General features: G+C 43.6%; 1 protein-coding gene across 3 annotated transcripts in view; it reads right to left on the bottom strand.

Moving 5' to 3' along the window:
- LOC138299526 (phospholipid-transporting ATPase ABCA1-like) overlaps positions 1-12,884 on the bottom strand; it is a 2,649,159-nt gene that overhangs the window by 685,139 nt on the left and 1,951,136 nt on the right. For all 3 annotated transcript variants that reach the window (XM_069237840.1, XM_069237822.1, XM_069237830.1), the window contains one exon: positions 1,852-1,914. In XM_069237840.1, coding sequence (XP_069093941.1) covers positions 1,852-1,914 — 63 coding nt within the window. The remainder of the gene's footprint in view (positions 1-1,851; positions 1,915-12,884) is intronic.

Genomic DNA, 12,884 nt, shown 5'->3' on the forward strand with positions numbered 1-12,884 from the left:
AAATTACCCAACAGAAGGGGCCATTAACGCTAGCTATAGGCTGATCCAACTGAAGCTCCTACATAGGGCATACTACACTATAACTGGAAAGGCAGGAGATGCTTTGAGCCTCTGGAAGTGTGGTGCAGAAGACACATTCCTCTATCTGGTGGCAATGCCCTAGGATACGCCAGTTCTGGGAGCAAGTAGCAAGCCCCCATTGAGCTGACACTCCTCATGGCCCTGCTGTGAACATGGGAACCCTCAGACCTAACAAGATATCAGAAGATACTGGTGAATCTGGAGTTTATGGTAGCAAAAAGACATATAGCCCAAATATGGGGAAGCGAGTCACCCCCATCATTCAGGAAATTAGAAGAAGTAGTGGAATGTTGCAAAATACTGGAACGAGAGGTATATAAGGGCAGGGGTTGTGAGATAAAGTTTGAGAACATCTGGGAAAGTGGTGAAGGGGGGAGAAGGCCGACAAGGATCTGTAATGTACTGTTTGACTGGTAATATGTGATTGTGTCAGTGAAGCGTTGATGAACTGTTTGTTCATAGTAAATGAAAATAAAAAATACAAATTAAAACAAAATCCCAGAATGCCAATTTGTCATTGTTAGCATTGCATGGTTGTACAAAGAGAGCTGTTTTTTCCCTTACATTGGATTTCCTCTTAAGAGAAAGTGCTAATAAGTTGAATTTGCTGTAATAAGCTCAGTTATAATGGTAGACTGATAAAGCCAATGTATGCACTAAGACCTTGATTTTCTAACATTTAATGCAAGTCAGTGCAGCAACCAACTTTGCTGTGCTGCCTTGCTTCAAAGAGAGAGAGAGAAAATGTGCCATATCTGCTAAGATGCAACACTTTTTTCCCTCTCCACCAGTGCTTGCACAATTTTGGTTGCCATGTACCAATGCACACATATTAGACATGGCACATTTTTTTCATTCCCCTGTCACTCGCACACTTTTGGTTGCCATCACCACTACAACCAATGCGGAATAGTGAAACATTGCATGAGTTTTCTAAAGCAAATATTTTGTACCGGGAAGTGTCTCTTACAGTACATACATATACTATCCTCTAAGACTTTTGCCACTTGTGTGTGTGCTGTAAAATGAACATATTTCTGCTCATTAACTCTGCCTGTAGGAGCTTAGCTTTGATGCTAATCCTGGTAAACCAATGTTAGTAGATAGGGGGTTGCATCAATACTAAGAGTGGGTCCAAGGGAATGCCCATGCACCACCCATGGAATGCCCAATGGACGCAAAATAGTGTTCACCACAACTTTGTTACTATGGGGATCTTTCCAACGTAAATACCAAGTTGCTTTGTGGAATAAATCTCGCACTAACACTTTGGGCCGGGTTAGCATCACACTTGGGAAGGAACCCCAGGCTAAATATTAGTGATTCTGGGCCGAAGGCTTTAGCTCTAAAGCTGTATACTACCTTACTTTTTTGGTGTGGACCGATACAACTGGACCGTCTTTAACGACAGCGCTTTATGCAACACTATGCTCTGCACTGCTTTGTGTTATCCACAGCTTCGATTGCTCTGCTTCTTTGGAAAGGCATGCACAGAGGTTGACATAATACATTCTTGACCATTTAACTTTACAAAATTAAAAATATGGGTTCAAAAGCACGCCCTCGCAGTGAGTCAAGCGACTTGATAACGACCTCAAATATTTGTTTACCAAAGGTACCGCTGTACAATTATGAAGTACGCTTTCAGCTATCGTTGTCTACCATAAGGTAATGCTGCAAGTTGATTTGTCTGATTTTGTGGCATAAGGCGCTCTGGCATTTGCAGGGATAAGTGCCTTCATATTAGCCTTACATAGAAAAGCATTTTACCTCAGCAGGTGGCACACCCACACATATTCTGCAAACAGCTGGTTTCTTCTTTTTTCTGTATATCTAGGGGAAATGTACCAGAGGACAATGTATGAAAATAGATGTATTGGTGGAACATTTCAAATAATGTACTTCAAAGCTTTGTAACATGCCTGAGCAGAACGTTGCCATGCAAACGAGTAGTGCTTTAAGTGGGTTTCATAAACTGATGGGTTGTTTCTATTTCAGGCAATTGAAATTAGAGCAGAGGAGAACTATTCATTGTTAAAGGCAACAATGTAAATGAAAAATATTCGAAAAGCACACACAGAAGATGCTACTTACACAGGTCACCTATTAGAAACAACACATTGCATATGAAGTAAAAACCCCGATAAAACATGTGCTGCCAACACACTAGTTACATATACCACTTGTAAACAATTGATGTACCCTGTTTTTATGCATTTGAATTATTCATTTGGGCTGTGCTATTTCATCATTAGCATGGTGTTTTATTTAACTGCTATGTAAATAAATCTACTTATTAACAACTTTCTTGAGAGAAGAACGGACCAATGACAAGAACGCACTTTACAAAATAAACCACGTACAACCAAAGCAGCAAAAGCATTAAATAACTTGACAATTAAGAAACAATTGGAGGCAGTGCTATTTACTAACAAGCATTGACAAACTCAATGGTCCTCGCTTGATTAAGCTATATGTTTTTTTGTTGTGGTTTAATTTAAAGGCTGCAGATTGATGTGTGATATGTTTGGATGCAGAAAGATAAAAACGCGCATACAGCACATCTATATATCTCTTTCCACAGAAAAGGCATTTTTTGGTTGTCTCATAATTTTAATGCCCTTCGACGAATTTTCATGAAGCTATCCTAAAAGCGTCCTTCCAATTCAGCTTTTTCCTAGACAGTTTCAATCAAGCGGGGCCTTGAAAAAAGGAGGGGTCTAAAAAAAAGTTTACCCATCCAGTTTTTCATAGGAAAATTAGGCATAGCTGCAACTCAAATGGCTTAAAGGAATTATGCCAGAAAGGCCCAGAAAACGCGTTTTTTGTGATTTGGTGTGGGTAGTTTAAAAAAAATGAAGCTTACAAAATATAGAAATTAAGGTAAAAATATAGATACTGCAGGTCATGGATGACCAGTGGAGCCGAGAGATCTCAAGATCTGATTGACTGCCAGCACATTAGCAAAGATGTGTCATCTTAAGACTTGGTTACTGTGAAAAAGTAAACAAAAAGATAACGGTGGCAAGGTAGGGATACACTTCCCTCCTAGCCCTGCTGGGGATGTCCCTAAAGGGACCCGCCACCCCCTGGGGTACATTTTTTTTTTTTAGTTATTAGGATAGTTTGAGGAGGATGGGCGGCAACACCTAAAAAAACGAAAAGAAAAGAAGAAAAAAGAACAGCTCAGTGACAATGTAACATTTGTAACTCAATAAAAAAACACTGAAGTTCAGCAGATATAGTTACCTCAACTAACTATAATTGTGCCCTAAAGTAACTATAACTTGCGCCCTCTCCATGCACATCTTATACCCTTTCGTATTACATCACTTATACCATCTGAAATTATAACATTTATAACAACCCTGACTGATAGCATTGCAAATCGAATAATTGGTAAGAACACAGTGCATGGTAGAGTGGCATGTTATAGTTAATGTAGTGTGGCTTCCAAGTTCACTACACTGAGTTTGAAGTTGCAAGTGTTATAACAATTTGAAGGTGGTGCGTCAACTATACATTTAAGGAACAACTATACGGTCAAGAATTTCTAAGTTTGGGGAGTTTAAGGTCCTGATTACGAGTTTGGCAGCTGGAAAACTCCGACCGCCAAACTCGCAGGGAGGAGGCAGCCGTCATCGCTGCTGCCTTCCCCCTGGACGTATTGCGATGTTCCCGCCGGGCTGTCAGGTGAGAAAATCGTATTATGAAATTCCTGCCAGTCACTGAAGGGATCAGTGCTACAATATTGGTATAATCTCCCCCAAGGGAGACGAGGCCAATACCGTAGCACTATAGCACCCTCAGAATGTACACTGTCTGCAAAGCAACATTATGAGAGTGCTGGGCAGGGGGCCCCTTCCCTGCCCATGCCATTGGCATGAGCAGTGCAGGGCCCCCCCTGTGGTCCCCTGCACTGCGTTTCTGCCAACCTTTCCATGACGGGATCCCACCATGGAAAGGCTGGCGGAAACAGGAGTCATCATCAGCATGGCAGCACTGAGTTCAGCGCTGTGTGGCTGGCCACGAGTCCCACTGCCGTCAGCCTGTTGGGAATCGTGTTTCTGGCAGTGATGGAGGTCCGACTACCAGGGTCGTAATGTGGCAGTCAGACCACCTGGAGTGCGACGGTATGACCGTCACTGCGAGTCTGGCGGTCCTTGAACTGCCAGACTCCTAATTAGGCCCTAAGTTTGGTTTTCAAAGACAAAATAAATCAAGTTAAAGTACTTAAATGGTGGTGTGCAAAATATAACATTAAGGTAGAAGTATAACTTTAGAATTTGTAATGTTTCACTACTTTAAGTTTGGTATGCATAGAAAGAATAAATAAAGTATAACAAAGGTTTAACCTTTGGTTTCACATTGAATTTTAATGTTTATTTTATTTTTTATTTTGTAATAATAAGATGTTTCAGATCATATAGTGTACTGTTGTCGAGTGGAGTGTTGTTAAGTGGAGCTTTATATAGTACAGTGAAGGACATTATTGTACAGTGTAGTAAAGGACAGTGCACTGTCACAGAGTGAAGTAGAGTGGAGTTGCATAGAATGGACTAGCATAGAGTGGAGTGGGGTGGACGGCGTAGACTGAAGTGCCATACAGTGGAATAGCGCAGAGTGGAATGGTATACAGTGGAGTAGAGTACAATGGAGTGGCGCAGACTGGAGTCGCATAGTGAGGAGTGGTGAATAATAGAGTGCCATACAGCAGAGTGGAGTAGGGTGAAATATCATGGATAGAGTGGAGTGGTGTAGAGTGATCTAGAATGGCATAGCATAGAGTGGAATCGTATTGAGTGGAGTGGCGTACAGTAGAGTGGTGTAAAGTGGAGTGATGTAGAGTGGAGTGGTGTAGAGTGCAGTGGCAGACAGTGGAGTAGCATACAGTGGAGTGGCATACAGCAGAGTGGCATAGAGTGGCATAGCATAGAGTGGATTAGCATAGAGTGGCATAAGAGTTGGGTAGAGTAGAGTGGAATAGAGTTAAGTGGCATACAGTAGAGTGCTGCACAGTGAAGTGGCATAGAGTACAATAGCATAGAGTGGAGTGGCATAGAGTGGAGTGCCATAGAGTAAGTGGCCTACAATGGAATGGCATAGAGTAGAGTGACATACAGTGGAATAGCATAGAGTGGAGTGGCACTGAGTGGAGTGGCATAGAGGTCAGTGGGATATGGTGGAATGGCATACAATGGAGTCGTGTAGAAAGAGTGTCATAAGTTGGAATAGCAGTGAGTGGAGTGGTGAAGATTGCAGTGGGATACAGTGGAGTGGTGGAGTGGCTTACAGTGGAGTGGCATTCAGTGAAACTGCATAGAGTCAAGTGACAGAGTAGAATAGGGTAGAGTGAAGTGGTGTGGCATAGAGTGGAATAGCATATAGTGGAGGGGTGTAGAGTGATGTAGAGTCAAGTGGTGTAGAATGGAACAGCGTACAGTGGAGCAGAGTGGTGTAGAGTGGAATGGCTTAGAGTGGAGTTGCCAAGAGCAGAGTTGCATAGAGTTGAGTGACTTAAAGTAGAGTTGCATAAACTGGAGAGACACAGAGTAGAATACCATAGAGTGAAGTGGAACAGAGTGGTGTAGGGTCATGTGGCACAGAGAAAAATAGCACAGAGTGGAGTGGTGGAGAGTGGAGTGGCATACAGTGGAGTAGCATACAGTGTAGTGGTACAGAGTGGTGTAAAGTGGATTTGAGTAGAATTGTGTGACATACAATGTGATGAAATAGAGTGGAATACCATAGAGTTCAGAGGCATAGAGTGGAGTGGCATAGAAATAGTGGCATACAGTGGAATAGCATAGCATGGGGTATCATAGAGTGGAGGAGAGTACAGGGAAGTGGTGTAGAGTGGAGTGGTGTAGAGTGGACTAGCATACAGTGGACTGGTGTACACTGGATTGGTATATAGAGTGGCATTGAGTGAAGTGGCATTAAGTGGAATAGCATTCAGTGAACTGGCAGAGAAAGGAGTGGTGTCTAGTGGACAGGCATAGGCTAGATTGTAGTTGGGTACAGTGGAGTGGCATACAGTGGAGTGCCCCTGAGTGGAGTCCTGTAGAGCTGAGTCATGAACACTGGAATAGTTTATGTGGAGTGGCATTGAGGGATGTAACGTAGAGTGGAATAGCATACAATGTTGTGGCACACAGTGAAATGGTGTAGAGTGGAGTGCCATTGAGTGGAATATCATACCATGGAGTGGCCTGAAGTCTATTGAGGTAGAGTGGAATGTCATACAGTAGAGTGGTGTAGAGTGGAGTGACATACAGTGGAACACTGCAGTGTGGAGTGGTAAAATGGATTGGTGTAGAGTGTAGTGGGATATAGTTGATTGATGTACAATGGAGTGGCTTAAAGTAGAGTGGCATGGAGTGAAATATTGTAGATTGGAGTAGCGTAGAGTGTAGTGGCATAGATTGTAGTGGGACACAGTGGATTGGTGGACAGTGCAGTAGTTTAACCCACAGTGGCCTAAAATATAATATCATACAGTGGAGTCATGAAGTACAGAACGGCATAGAGTGAAATAGCATAGAGTTGAGTAACATAGAGTGGATTAGGGTAGAGTGGAGTGACAGACAATGAAGTTACATACAGTGGAATAGCATAGAGTGGAGGGATGTAGAGAGGTGTAAAGCCAAGTGGCATAGAGTGGAATAGTGTAAAGTGGTGTGGCACAGAGTAGCATAGAGTCGAGTAGCTTAGAACAGACTCAAGTTGAGTGGAGTGGCCTAGGGCAGAGTTGCATAGATTGTAGCAGCTTAGAGTAGAATTGCATAGTGAAGTGGTGCAGAATAGAATAACACAGAGTGGAGTGGCATAGAGTGGTATAGAGTGAAAAAGCATAGAGAGGAGTGGTGTAGAGTTGAGTTTCCGGTTATCAAGCTGGAAAGAGTGTGCAATGCTTAGAGTATAGTGGCTTAGAGTAAAGTTTTGAAAAGTGGTGTGGTGCAGAGTAGAATAACGTGGAGTGGAGTGGCATAGATTGGTACAGAATGAAAAATGGTAGAGAGGAGGGGGTAGAGTGGAGTATCTGGTGAGCAAGCAGAAAAAAGTGTGTAATGAGATAAGCTACTTAGAATATTTTGAAGATGGTGGATAAATTGTAAATGAAAGTTACAACTATAACTTTAGAATTTTTAAATACAAATTTGGTTTGTATAGGGAAAGTACCTTTTCCTTACAATAACTAAACTTTACCCTTTGTTTTTTCATTGAATTTCTTTTTTCAATATGTTTAAGAAAATGTTTTTTAAATTCTAGAGTGCGCAGTTGTTATGTGAAGTATTGAACAGTACAGTAGATGAGAGTACTGTAAACACTATTGTTATAGACTGGAGTATTGTAGATCGAAATTGAGATTGGGTGTAGTAGAGTATTGTACAGTGTAGTAAAATGTTATATAGTGTAATGGCATGGTGTCTCATATAGTGAAGTCAAGTATCAAAAACTGGAGCAGTAAGTTGTGCAGTGGAATGCCGTGTCAAACAGTAGAGGAGGGTGTTGTAAACTCACAGAATGGAGTGGAGTGTGTTTGAGTGGATTAGGGTGAAGTAGAGTGTCATAGAGTGGAATATCCTCCAGTAGAGTATTGCAGAGTACAGTGGAGGCGAGTGTAGTAAGGTGGAGTTCTGTCATATAGTGGAGTGGCAAATCATAGGGAGAGGTTGAGTCGTGTGTCGTCGAGTGTCATACAGTGTAGTATAGTGGTGTAGAGAGGATGGGCATTGAGTGGAGTAGAGCACCATACCGGGCCATAGAGTGTTAGTGTAGTAGATAGTTGTAGAGTGGAGTTGCATACAGTGTAGTAGAGTGTCAGACAGTAAAGCAGCATTGAGCTGAGTATAGTACAGTGTCATAGAGTGGGATGAAGTGTTAAAGTGTAGTAAAGTGCAGTATCGTGCAGTCGAGTACACTGGAGTAGGTTAGTGTAGAGTGGAGTAAAGTGTCATAGAGTGGCATGTAATAAACTATAGTAATGTGGAGTGAAGTAGAGTGGAGTTGTGTATCGTACGGTTGGATAAAGGGTCATAAATTGAAGTACTGTGTTGTTCTTTAGACTATAGGGGGGGGTGTCGACCATTATTGAAAAGTGAAGTAGACAACCCTAGATTCATTACATTACAGTGTTGTAGTGTGTGGTAGAGTGGAGTGGTATACAGTGTGAAAGAGTACACTGGCAAAATGTGGGATAGAGTGGTGTGCCAAACAGTGGAGTAGTGGAGTAGAGTGGAGTACTGTGTTAGAGTAGAGTGGAATTAAGTGGGGTGCAGTGGCATACACAAAGTTGCACACAGTATTGTACAGTGGACTACAGTTTCATAGAGTAGAGTGGAGTAGAGTGTTGTACAGTGCCATACTGTGTAGTACAGTGTTGTACCGTGGTGTGAAGGGGTATAGACAGTAGTAAATTGACGGAGTATAACATACAGTGTAATAGAGTATTTTAGATAGTTGGATAGAGTATTGCATTTTGTGGATCAGTGGAGTTGCGTGGAGTGGATTGTTGTATAGCAGCTTGGAGGGAGGTAAAGTCTTGTACAGCACAGTAGAGTGATGTAACATAGTATGGAGTAAAGCACAATAGAGTGTGTTGGTGTGTCATAGAGTAGAGTGGCATGGAGTGGAGTGAACTGGCATAGGGTAGGTATTAATCTGTTATAAATTGGAGTGGGCTCCCTCTACAAGAGAGTAGAGTGTTGTGTCATATAGAAAAGTGTTAAATAGTGGATTAGAGTGGAGCTGCGTGAGGAAAAGTCTCATAAAGAAGAGTTCAGTCGAGTGGAGTGGTGCAACCTAGCATGAAGTAAAGTACAATAGAGTATATTGGTGTGTCGTAGAGTAGAGTGGCATGGAGTGGAGTGTACCGATATATAGCGTAGGATTTTGTGGATCAGTGGAGTTGCGTGGAGTGGATTGTTGTATAGCAGCTTGGAGGGAGGTAAAGTCTTGTACAGCACAGTAGAGTGATGTAACATAGTATGGGGTAAAGCACAATAGAGTGTGTTGGTGTGTCATAGAGTAGAGTGACATGGAGTGGAGTGAACTGGCATAGGGTAGGTATTAATCTGTTATAAATTGGAGTGGGCTCCCTCTACAAGAGAGTAGAGTGTTGTGTCATATAGAAAAGTGTTAAATAGTGGATTAGAGTGGAGCTGCGTGAGGAAAAGTCTCATAAAGAAGAATTCAGTCGAGTGGAGTGGTGTAACCTAGCATGAAGTAAAGTACAATAGAGTATATTGGTGTGTCGTAGAGTAGAGTGGCATGGAGTGGAGTGTACCGATATATAGCGTAGGCCGTAAACAGTTATAAATTGGGGTCTCGTACAGTAGAGTGAAGAGGAATCGACGCAGCACCTGCGTTGTTATAGAAATTTCCACGCAATGCCCACCGGATCGACGCAGGCCCTGAGACTTCGTCCTCCAAGCGGCGGATTTCAACGCATCATCCCGGGGCGTCCAAAAACCCTGTGTTGTATCGAAAAACCCTATGTTGTATATAAAAAGTGACATATAGTGTAGTACTATGCAGCAGATTGTAGAAGAGTGGAGTGGTATGGAGTGGAATAGCATAGACTGGAGTGATGTACAGTGGAGTGTGGTAGAGTCAGTTAGGGTACAGTGGATTAGCATAGAATGGGGTGCCATACATTGAAGTGGAATAGCGAAGAGTTGAGGAAACTGTTATAAACTGGCGTGGAATCTCATACAGTAGAGTGGAGTGCTGTGCCATAAAGTGTTTGTAATGTCAAAATTTCCACCAAGTCACAGCGAACAGCTATGTCCTGGGAGTGGGTCCCCGGAACATAGCAGGAGCTGGCCCTAGTGGGGTGGCGGTCCCAGGATCATCTATGGCTCCTTGAAGGGGCCGTGTGGCTTTCCTCCAATGTTAAGTAGCCCCGGGGAGGTGGTGGACCCCAGAGTTGGGGGTCTGTGACTGACACTTCATTATTTAAATTTTAAATTCAGCATCGGGGTGGTGGTCCCCGGGGCTGTGTGGGGGCTGTGAAGCCCCCGACATTCTATTTTATTCAAGCCTCAGGAGGTAGTGGTCATCGGGGCTGTGGAGAGAGGCATCTGGGCCCCCCACATTCACAATTTATTTAGCCCTGGGGAGGTGGTGGTCCCCGGGGCTGGAGGGGGGAGCCACATGTCCCCCACATTCCTAATTTATTAAACCCCAGGGAGGTGGTGGTTCACCAGGCTACCAAGTGCCACGCAGAGCCCCATACAATATGAATTAAGCCCCAGGGAGGTGGTGGTCCTCAGGGCATAAAAATGCCCTAGGAGGGGAGCCCTGTTTGTATTTTTAACATGTCCCCAGGATGTGGCCAACCCCCAAGTTTTAGTAAAACAAGTGCACAGCCCATGGCATGTTTTTTTTGTTAATTTTTGATGTTGATTTGCAGATCGACAGCAAATTCATAGCACAATTAAAAACAAATGCTCTACTCCACTCAACTCTACATTATTACACTACACAACTCCACGCTACACCAGTTCACTCTATGCTATTATACTGTATGTAACTCCACTCTAGGCCATTTCAGTTTACGCCACTCCACTGTATGCCACTCTGACATACGCTACTCCAGTATATGCAATTCCACTGTACATCATTCCCTGTACCCCACTCCACTATGCTATTCTATTATATGCCATGCCACTGTATGCTACTTCACTCTACGCCACTCCAGTGTATGCTACTCTACTCTACCCTACTCCATTCTACATTGTTCTGTTGGACGTCACACTAATATGCACCATTTCACTGTATGTTATTATGCTCTACCCCATTCCATTATGTATTTTCTTGACATTGATAAAGTGTACCTGCACTGTACTGTGCAGGAAGGTGACAATCAGACCAACCTAATCTTGCAATTAGTCCATCAATGAGCCACTTACTGAGTGACTACCCTCACATCAGACGTCAAGCCTTACATCTGTCTGTGGATGATTCTTAGAGCCAAAGCACATGTGATGCTAACATGACGGGTACATCAACCATGATGCAAGCCAAAAGCCCGGATACACATACAATACTAATCACATGTGCATATGAACTACCACACCTGCATCACATAGATGTTGTTGGAAATGGCCTTTCTGCAGGGTCACCCCCAAACTTTTTGCCTTCCTCCTTCTCTTTTTCTGACCTCATTTTTGCTGGCTTTAGGACTCTGCGCACTTTACCACTACTAATCAGTGCTAAAGTGCATATGCTCTCTCCTTAAAACATGGTGACATTGGCTCATACCCAACTGGCTTATTTAATTTACTTGTAAGTCTCTAGTCAGGTGCACTACATGTGGCCAGGACCTGTAAATTAAATGCTGCTAGTGGGCTGCAGCACTGGTTGTGGTACGCACATAAGTAGCCCCCTAACCATGTGTCAGGCATGCCTCTGCAGTGCCTGTGTGTGCAGTTTCACTGCCACTTTGACTTGGCATTTAACAGTAATTGCCAAGCCTTAAACTCCCCTTTTTCTACATATAAGTCACCCCTAAGGTAGGCCGTAGGTAGCCCATAGGGTAGGGTGCTATGTAGGTAAAAGGCAGGACATGAACATGTGTGTTCTGTATGTCCTGGTAGTGTAAAACTCCTAAATTCATTTGACACTGCTGTGAGGCCTGCTCCTTTCATAGGCTAGCATTAGGGCTACCCTCATATACAATTTGAGTGGTAGATCCTGATCTGAAAGGAGTAGCCAGGTCATATTTAGTATCGCCAGAATGGTGATACAAAATCCCACTTAATGGTGAATTTGGATTTTATATTACTATTTTAGAAATGCTACGTTTAGAAAGTGAGCATTTCTCTACACTAAAATCCTTCTGTGCCTTCCAATCCACGTCTGTCTAGGTTTAGTTGACAGCTCCCTTGTGCAGTCACTCAGACAACCCCAAACACAGGATGCTCAGTCACACTTGCATACATCTGCATACTAAATGGGTCGTCCTGGGCTGGGAGGGTGGCGGGCCTGACACTTACATGTCAAAGGACAGTGGCCTGCCCTCACAAAAAGGACTGCAACACCCCGTACTAGGACTCTGGCAGACAGGATGGAACTGAAAGGGGACCTTGTGCACTTCTAAACCACTCTTTGAAGTCTCCCCCATTTCAAAGGCACATTTGGGAATTTAAGCAGGGTCTTTGACCCTACCAACTTAGACACTTCTTGACAAGACACTCTTGTCACAGACACTTCCTTGAGAAGAACCTGAGCCACAACCTGCAACCTGCTAAGAAGAACTGCCTGGCTGCCCAAAGGAATCACCTGACTGCTTTTCTAGGAAGGGCTGCTGTCTTGCTATTGCTCTGCTGCCTCACTGCTCTCTAGTTGTGCTGAGAAGTGCTCTCCAAGGGCTGGGATAGAGCTTGCCTCCTGTTCCCTGAAGTCTCAGGACCAAAAAGACTTCATTCCTGCAAGAAGAATTCCCTGTGTGGCTAAAATCGATGCACAGCCTGCCAGAAACAACGCACAGCCTGAGTCGTGGTGAGAAAATCACTGCACGCTGAACCTTAACTACGTAGCCCAACTTCGCAAGGAGAAGATCGACGCAGCGCCAGCGTAACAACCAGAAATTTGACACACAGTCCACTGGATCAGCGCACAGCTGAGCCGGAATGACGCAGCCCGACTTCCTGATAGGAATTGATGCAGCTCCTGCCGTGCAATAGAAATTTCCATGCAATGCCCACTGGATCAACGCAGGCCCTGAGACTTTGTCCTGCAAGCACCGGATTTCAACGCATCATCCCTGGGGCGTCCAAAAACCCTGCAACCCGAAG

This window comes from Pleurodeles waltl, chromosome 1_2, assembly GCF_031143425.1.
Source record: "Pleurodeles waltl isolate 20211129_DDA chromosome 1_2, aPleWal1.hap1.20221129, whole genome shotgun sequence".
Taxonomy (NCBI): Eukaryota; Metazoa; Chordata; class Amphibia; order Caudata; family Salamandridae; genus Pleurodeles; species Pleurodeles waltl.